The sequence below is a fragment of the Bos javanicus genome, chromosome 23 (assembly GCF_032452875.1).
Source record: "Bos javanicus breed banteng chromosome 23, ARS-OSU_banteng_1.0, whole genome shotgun sequence".
Taxonomy (NCBI): domain Eukaryota; kingdom Metazoa; phylum Chordata; class Mammalia; order Artiodactyla; family Bovidae; genus Bos; species Bos javanicus.
The window spans coordinates 29,653,827-29,662,955 of NC_083890.1; the positions used below are offsets into that span (position 1 = coordinate 29,653,827).

General features: G+C 39.7%; 1 protein-coding gene and 1 pseudogene across 1 annotated transcript; both read left to right on the forward strand.

Annotated features, from left to right (window-relative positions):
- Positions 1–312: 312 nt before the first annotated feature.
- Positions 313–1,368, forward strand: LOC133235908 (olfactory receptor 12D3-like). The gene has a single exon (XM_061397688.1). The coding sequence runs from the start codon at positions 313–315 to the stop codon at positions 1,261–1,263; it is 951 nt and encodes a 316-aa protein (XP_061253672.1). The 3' UTR covers positions 1,264–1,368.
- Positions 1,369–7,769: 6,401 nt separating this feature from the next.
- On the forward strand, positions 7,770–8,943 carry LOC133235987 (olfactory receptor 12D3-like; annotated as a pseudogene).
- Positions 8,944–9,129: the final 186 nt, after the last annotated feature.

A 9,129-nucleotide genomic window follows, 5' to 3' on the forward strand; every position in this document is an offset into this window, starting at 1 on the left:
TGATTCTAATATTGTAAATAAGACATAGTCATGCTTTACATTTTATGCTTTAAAGAAGTGTCTTTTATCTATATCTGACTTACTTATTATAAGCTGTTTTTATTAGTACATGATAAATTCTGAAGCAGTAAAAAGATGTTTGACTCATATTCAGCAGTGGTAAAGATGTTTACTTACCACTTTTAAATATCCTCCACACTGGAGCTCACCCTTAGGCTTTTCCAAATAAGTAAACTTGCTTCACTTAATTCCCACAGTGCAAAATTCAAAAAAACTAATTCATTGTCATCATTACATTTGCTTCCCAAAGCAATGGAGAATGTCACTACAGTAAATGAGTTTCTGTTACTTGGCCTGACCAGTGTTCAGCAGCTGCAGCCTTTCTTCTTTGTGATTTTCTTAATCATTTACTTGATAAACTTGGTTGGAAATGGAGCTATATTAGTGATTACTATTTTGGAACCCAAACTGCATTCCGCCATGTTTTTTTTCCTGGGAAACCTTTCTTGTCTGGATATCTGCTACTCTTCAGTGACATTGCCCAAAGTCCTTATAAACCTCCTCTCCGCTCACAGGACCATATCTTTCCTGGGCTGTATCACTCAGCTATACTTCTTCCACTTTCTGGGAAGCACAGAGGCCGTCTTACTGGCTGTCATGGCTTTTGATCGCTTCACTGCCATCTGCAACCCACTTCGTTACCCTGTCATCATGAGCCCCAAGGTATGTATTCTCTTGGCAGCCGTGGCCTGGATCACCAGCATCTTTAACGCTCTGGTACATTCTGTCATGACTGCACGCCTGAACTTTTGCCGCTCTCAAGAGCTCAATCACTTCTTCTGTGATGTCAAGCCCCTCTTGGAACTGGCCTGCAGTAACACACTGCTCAACCAATGGCTGCTTTTTGTTGTCACAGGCAGCGTATCTATGGGAGCTTTCTTCCTGACGCTTCTCTCCTACTTGTATATTATTTGCTCCCTTCTGCTCAAGCATAAGTCCTGCAGGATACTCCACAAAGCTTTGTCCACTTGTGCCTCCCATTTCACGGTCGTGTGTCTTTTCTATGGACCTGTAGGCTTCACGTACATTCGTCCTGCCTCAGCCACTTCCATGACTCAGGATAGGATGGTGGCCATCGTCTATAGTGCAGTCACTCCAGTGCTGAATCCACTGATATACACTCTTAGGAATAAAGAAGTGAGGCTGGCGCTGAAGGAAACCTTCGGGAGCAAGTTATTTAAAGACTGCCGGCAGCACCACTGAGATTAATGAGGCTTATATCTGACTCTGATTAAGATTTTTATCCCTTCACTCTAATAAATGGTCTACATGATTTTCCCTCAGGAATTTGTAGCCCCATAACCATGTTCTGTGCTCAACTATGTGTCATTATTTGCTCAGTTATTATTTACCTACTCACTTATTTAAGAGATAGTCATTGAATATATATTGTGTCAGGCAGCATAGGTGTAGGAAGCAAGACTGAACAAAAGAAATTCTACAATCTCACACAATGGACAAATTCATAAGTATATATGTCAGGGTAATTAGATGCTGCTGATGCTGCTGCTAAGTTGCTTCAGTCATGTCCAACTCTGTGCAACCCCATAGACAGCAGCCCACCAGACTCCTCCGTCCCTGGGATTCTCCAGGCAAGAACACTGGAGAGGGTTGCCATTTCCTTCTCCAATGCATAAAAGTGAAAAGGGAAAGTGAAGTCGCTCAGTTGTGTCCGACTCTTAGTGACCCCATGGACTGCAGCCCACCAGGCTCTTCCATCCATGGGACTCTCCAGGCAACAGTACTGGAGTGGGGTGCCACTGCCTTCTTCAATTAGATGCTACAGAGAACTAAAAAGAGATAAGAAAGCTAGGGAGGGATGAGAGCAGGCACTTACTACATAATAAATGATTTATCTATTTCTTTTCTATTCTGGCCATTCTATTATCATATATGTCAGATATTCTCATATCAATTTATTTATCGGAAAAAGATCAGCTGGTCTAAATGCTAGAAAATGCACTCAATTTATTGGTAAATCCCTTGTTGTATACCTTGAAAAGGGAAGACATATTAAAACTGAGATTTATAATAAATGTCTCCATCAGCATCTGGATGCAGAATAATTGGAAGCCAGAGTCTCAGGCAGCAATTTTCAATGAATGTCTATAAACTTCCTTCAGCGGATGTCTGTAAGAAGTGAGTTTGCTTCTCCTTCACTGAGCCCTGGGGTGGTAGCCAGTTAAGAACAGTTTCTTTGTTTGTGACTGTCTGGTAAGCCCAAAGACACAAGGCCCTCTGGTCATTAGAGCAGGCTATCTGGGTTATGTGGCCTCTGGGTGTCAGCAACAAAAACCGGAACATCAGGAAGATGTTTTTTTCTCAGAAACACCAGAGATCTGAGCTGGGGCAGAGCTAGCCTGAAGATTGCATCCATTGGACTCCCTGAGCTCTAGAAAGGATTGTACTTGCCCCCTGCTGCTGCTGCTGGTGCTAAGTCGCGTCAGTCGTGTCCGACTCTGTGTAACCCCATAGACGGAAGCCCACCAGGCTCCTCTGTCCCTGAGATTCTCCAGGCAAGAACACTGGAGTGGGTTGCCATTTCCTTCTCCAAGGCATGAAAGTGAAAAGGAAAAGTGAAGTCGCTCAGTCGTGTCTGACTCTTAGCGACCCCATGGACTGTGGCCTACCAGGCTCCTCCATCCATGGGATTTCCCAGGAAAGAGTACTGGAGTGGGGTGCCATTGCCCTCTCTGGTACTTGCCCCCTAGCTATGTGATAAATGAGAAGGCTGCCTCTTAGGCTGTAGCTTTTAAGGGAAACAAATAGTCCTATTTCACAGAAAGACTGGGTGTTTCTGTCTATGTCTCTGTGCTGTCTCAGGGGAGATAGCCAGTTAAGAATTGTTTCTCTGTTTGTTACAGACCTGTGGGAGCCAAAAGACATGAGCCCTGCTGGCCACTAGAGTCAAATGGTCAAGGGGTGTCCTCTGGATGTTGGGATATATTGGCAATCTGAATGAGGCAGAGGGATAGAAAAGAGATGGTGTCTGCTAAGGCCTCTGTCTATGGAGAGTATTGTAGTTGGCCTCTAGAAGTGTGTTAGATAAGAAGCCTACCACTTAGGTCAAGCCTTTAAAATAAGCAAATAGATCTCCTTCACATGAAGACTGGACACGTTTCATTAAATGGGAGTTTTTTTGTCTGTTTGTTTTGTCTTTTGTATTTTGACTATTCCATATGGCATGTGGAATCTTAGTTCCTTGACTAGGGTTTGAACCTGTACCCTCTGCATTGGAAGCTCCAAGACCTAACCACTGGACAACCACGGAATTCCACAATTTGGTTTTTATTTTATTTTATTTAACTTTACAATATTGTATTGGTTTTGCCATATATCAAAATGAATCTGCCACAGGTATACATGTGTTCCCCATCCTGAACCCTTCTCCCTCCTCCCTCCTCATACCATCCCTCTGGGTCGTCCCAGTGCACCAGCCCCAAGCATCCAGTATCATGCATTGAACCTGGACTGGCAACTCGTTTCTTATATGATATTTTACATGTTTCAATGCCATTCTCCCAAATCATCCCACCCTCTCCCTCTCCCACAGAGTCCAAAAGACTGTTCTATACATCAGTGTCTCTTTTGCTGTCTCGTATACAGGGTTATTGTTACCATCTTTCTAAATTCCATATATATGCGTTAGTATACTGTATTGGTGTTTTTCTTTCTGGCTTACTTCAGTCTGTACAACTTGGTTTTTAAAAAAGCATTTTGATGGAAGAAAGTCTCCTGGGGCTTCCTTTGCTGTTTTCACCTCCTATGTCTATCCTCCCATGAGAACGTAAGAGGGTCACTCTGGGAAGGACTTCAGTCTTAACCACTGGACCTCCAGGGAATTCCCTAAGACTGGACACATTGCAATCTACTGCCTCTTTTCTGAGCTTTGGGGAGTAGCAGGGTGTCAGTTAGCCAGAGTGAGGTCCTGTGAGCCTTTTAAGAACTCTCTTTTAGTTCTCCATAGCCTTGTAGGTCTCACATATGCAAGCCTTGTTTTTCAAAGCTAGATGTCTGGGGGCTTGTTCCTCAAGTGAAATTCTTTAGAGTTGGGGTGCCAGATGTGGAGTCTAAACTCTTTACTCCTCAGTGAGAAGCTGGGAGTTGTGAGTTGCCATGCTGGGAATAGAGTGTTTGGCCAGACTGTATCTTGGTCTCTCTGCCTGATTCAGTGTGGAATGTTTCTCATTAATTTGATGTGTAACAGTACTTCAACTACTTTCTGGTTTTCTTTTCTGTGTAGCTATAGATTGGGTGTGCCCATGGGAAGAGGTGAGTTCAGGGTCTCCTACTCCACCATCTTGAACTAGAAACTCTGTTATTCTTTTTTGTTAATTTAGAATCTGCTTGTCAATATCCATGAAAGAAAATATATTTTAAATTGGATGAAAAGTAATCCTTTGGCAAATGTCATCATGCAGTAGAACTGGATAAAATTCTAGATATGTGATTGAGGTTTCCAGACTATAATTCTTAACACCACAGATTCTCTCTCTGCTTCTTGCAAAATGTTTTTATAACCCTTATTCAGAATTCTCTGTAGCCATGACTGTGTGTGTATGTGTGTAATCACTTATATAGAGTTTGTTCACTTACAGATATTATTTTATTTAGCCTTAGTCATCACATCAATCAAATCAGATTGGTTTCATTATTATCATATGTTTACAGAAGGGGAAAACCAGAGACCAGAAAGGAAAAGTAACTTAACTATAGTCACATTACAAGCAGAGCCAGGATTCTAACTCCAGGAGATCTTGTTCCAGAGTCTGAGAGTTTTGCTGTATGCATCTATGTCATTATTAAGAAATTTTTGGCTAAGGCAGATTTTAAGAAAAAGCTGTCAATTTCTCTTCCATTTATAGACAGGATCTATTTTGAGTCTAACAAGGTACTTTATTTTTCATTTTGGTGGCTATAAAGCCCTGATTTTGTTGCTGTTTTCTTTTTCTCTGACGTTTCTCAAGTTAAATCAATCACCTTGTCTTGTCAAAATGGTTCAATTTAAATTTTATCATCTTTTAATTTCTTAACATATTTCTCTAAACAATGACAAACTTTGGATCCACAAGCTGTTAAGAGTTTCCAATGATAGGAGCTGTATTGTTTAAAAATTGTCATACTTACTCTTTCTTTAACCTTTCAGTGGAAATCACTGGCTCAGCATAATATTCTTTTCCAGTTAAATGTAGCAAAATGTTCTACCAAATAGATTAAAAAAACAAAACAACTATTTATTGAAATATTAAAGTAGAGAATAACCCCTTGAGAAGAGATCCCTAGACATCTATGCTTGGAACATCTCTAGGGAGAGTTCAAAGGGGATTCAATGTACTTATTTTGTGCTTAGAATGGGAATGAAGGCCAAGTCCTCTGTGATTTATATTTACTCTTAGGTATATGATATTTGTCATATAAGACTCTGAGCAGCTAAAATCTTTCTGATAATTTTATACAAAGAGATAATCAACATATTATAGCCCTCATTCTTGGGTTTCCTTATGCACCAAAACCATATATTTTTTCCAAGGATGTACACAGAGAAGTAAAGAATAGGGTGAATTGCCACAGTCAGTAGGTAGAACATAAGAGAATAGGTAAGAAGGAAGGTTTTTGTTTTTGTATGTGTAGAAATGTGTGGGTTTTTTTTTTTTTTTTTGGTGTTTTGTATATGTGTGTGTGTTTTATAGAAGGAAACTGAGACCATTAGAAAGGGTGAGTGAGAGTAGCTGGGGAATGTCTTTGAATATAATTTGTCAAAACTATAGGGTGGAACAAATGGGTTTATGGCACAATTTCTTAGTTGGAAAAGCTTTGATTTTCTTAATCTGTTTAATCATGCATCTTTTGTATGAAGTAGATATAGCAGCACATATGCATCTCTACCTGTGTACTTGTGAATGTTTTTTTGTGCGAGACAAAAAACAGTATATAAAGAGCTGCCTTGTTTTACTATTTCCTATGAAATTAAAAGACGCTTACTCCTTGGAAGGAAAGTTATGACCAACCTAGATAGCATATTCAAAAGCAGAGACATTACTTTGCCAACAAAGGTTCGTCTAGTCAAGGCTATGGTTTTTCCTGTGGTCATGTATGGATGTGAGAGTTGGACTGTGAAGAAAGCTGAGCACCCAAGAATTGATGCTTTTAAACTGTGGTGTTGGAGAAGACTCTTGAGAGTCCCTTGGACTGCAAGGAGATCCAACCAGTCCATTCTGAAGATCAGCCCTGGGATTTCTTTGGAAGGAATGATGCTAAAGCTGAAACTCCAGTACTTTGGCCACCTCATGCGAAGAGTTGACTCATTGGAAAAGACTTTGATGCTGGGAGGGATTGGGGGCAAGAGGAGAAGGGGACGACAGAGGATGAGATGGCTGGATGGCATCACTGACTCGATGGACGTGAGTCTGAGTGAACTCCGGGAGTTGGTGATGGACAGGGAGGCCTGGCGTGCTGCGATTCATGGCGTCTCAAAGTGTCGGACATGACTGAGTGACTGAACTGAACTGAACTGATGTACTGAAAATTATTTAACTAGTCCCGTATGGTCATTTAGTTTGTTTGCAATCTTTCTTATGGTGATGCTTAAATAAATATCATGGCAAATACACAATTTTTGACATTTGCAAACACATCTGAAGGACAATCTAGAAAGTGGAATTGCTTTGAATGTGAGATTTTTAGTAGTTATTGCTAAAATATCCATTAGAGATTAAATCAACTGACATCCTCATCTGTGTGTATTTTACCACCCTCAGGCAAATATAATGTCTCAAACATTTTAATCTTCATCAAAATAGCATATCATTGTGTTTTAATTTGAAATTCTGTTTTGAATATTTGTATATTTTTTCATTAAAAATTATGTTATAGTTTTAATAGCTTCACTTAGGAATGTTGTGCTGAAGTTTTCTGTTTCACTTCAAATATTTTTTTCCGAAGAAATATATTTGATTAAGAAATCACGATTTTCTATTTATCTGTTTTTTTCTTATTGTGCTTTCATGTAGATGCAGAAGTTCTCATATTATTGTTTATCTATGAAAAAGTTGAATTTGGGGGGCAAGTTATCAGCAGGAGGTTTATGGAAAAGGGGATAGGATATTTTCCCTAGATTCTTGGCTCATTTGTCCCCTCTTGTATTGCAACATTCTTATTGCCTCTGTAGTAATGTACTTTTCTCTGCATTCCATCATTACAAGCACATTGACTCTCTCTTTTCTGATATTCCAGAGAAATTCACTCTCAGTGTGAGGTACTCTTTTCTGAGACTGAATTTTTTTGCTGTTTTCGATATTCTCTTGCCGTTAAAGAGCTTGGTATTTTGGGATTTTCCTACATAATTAGCCCTGTTGCTGTGATGCCTTCTTCTGATGCTGACACCAATTCTGCTTATTTGTATTCCCTCTGCCTACACATGATTTGAAGTTTGTGGATTTTAAAAAATGTCTTCTAGTTTTACGAAGGCTTAGGTTGTGGAGAACCTACTCTTTTTTAAAAGAAGATATTTAGGACTATTGCTAAGCTTCTATCTGTACCCAGAAATAAATTTTTATAAATATATCTGACAAGACTCTTTTTAGATACATTAATTTTAATGCTGCAATGAGGCTAAAATTGAGTCCTGTTCTCTTACTGTATTCACTGAATATCTGCCTTTATTCTATATGGGCTGCTTTATAGGTTTAACTCAGCATCCTAAATATATTTCTTAGTTCTATGTATCACATATATCACACTGACTCAGAATTTTATCATATATTTCTGTCCTTAATTATGTTGCAAGTGAATTTAATTCTAGCATTTCTAATCATTTTACTCACCATAGATCATCCTTATATACTTTCAGATGATGAACTTGCTTCATTTAACCCATACAGTCTACTAGAGCAGCTTTACTAACTGTTATCACTCCTTCTCAGAGCGATGGAGAACGTTACCACAGTGAATGAGTTTCTCCTGCTGGAACTGACCTCCACTCAGGAGCTGCAGCCTGTTCTCTTTGTGACCCTCCTGATTATATACATGATTGATCTGTTTGGAAACGGGTCCATATTAGTGGTTGTCATCTTGGAGCCAAGACTCTACTCCCCTATGTATTTTTTCCTGGGAAATCTTTCTTGTCTGGATATCTGCTATTCTTCAGTGACACTGCCCATACTAATGGCAAACCTCCTCTCTGCTCACAAGGCCGTATCTTTCCTGGGCTGCATCACTCAGCTACACTTCTTCCACTTTCTGGGCTGTACTGAGTCCATCTTGCTGGCCATTATGGGTTTTGACTGATTTGTGGCCATCTGTTATCCACTTCGCTACACTCTTATCATGAACCTTAAGGTGTGTATTCTCCTGGCAACTGTGGCCTGGATCACCAGTTTCTTTTATGCTCTGATGCATTCTGTCATGACTGCACGTCTGAACTTTTGCCACTCTCTGAAACTGAATCACTTCTTCTGCGATGTGAAGCCCCTCTTAGAGTTGGCTTGTGGTGACATTCGGCTCAATCAGTGGCTCATTTTTATTGTCACTGGCAGCTTAGCTATGGTACCATGCTTCTTCACTTTCCTCTCCTACTTGTATATTATCAGCTTCCTTCTGTTTAAGAACCATACCTGTCGTGTGCTCCACAAGGTTCTGTCCACATGTGCCTCCCATTTAATGGTGGTATCTCTGTTTTATGGAACTGTGGGGCTCACCTACATCGCCCCAACCTCTGCCACCTCTGTAATACAGGAGCGGTATGTGACTGTCATACACACCACTGTCACTTCATTGCTGAATCCATTGATATACACCTTTAGGAATAAGGAAGTGAAGTTGGCTCTGAGCAGAGTGTTTGGGAGGAAATTGAAGCTGCCTAAAGAAAATCATTGGCAGCACTAGAAAAAAAATCAAAACTCTATTTTATGTTTATGACATTTATTTCTAATTTTAATACTTTTGATACATTTCTTGAATTTTCTTTTCTTATCAGAAATTTGTTCCATTTGTAACTGTGTTCTTCATGTATATGATTCCAATTACTCTTCATTAGTCATTCATTCAATTGAAATATATTTTTCAGGAAGA

Excerpts from the sequence above, each read along its gene's own strand:
- LOC133235908 (XM_061397688.1), top strand. The coding sequence starts at position 313 with ATGGAGAATGTCACTACAGTAAATGAGTTTCTGTTACTTGGCCTGACC.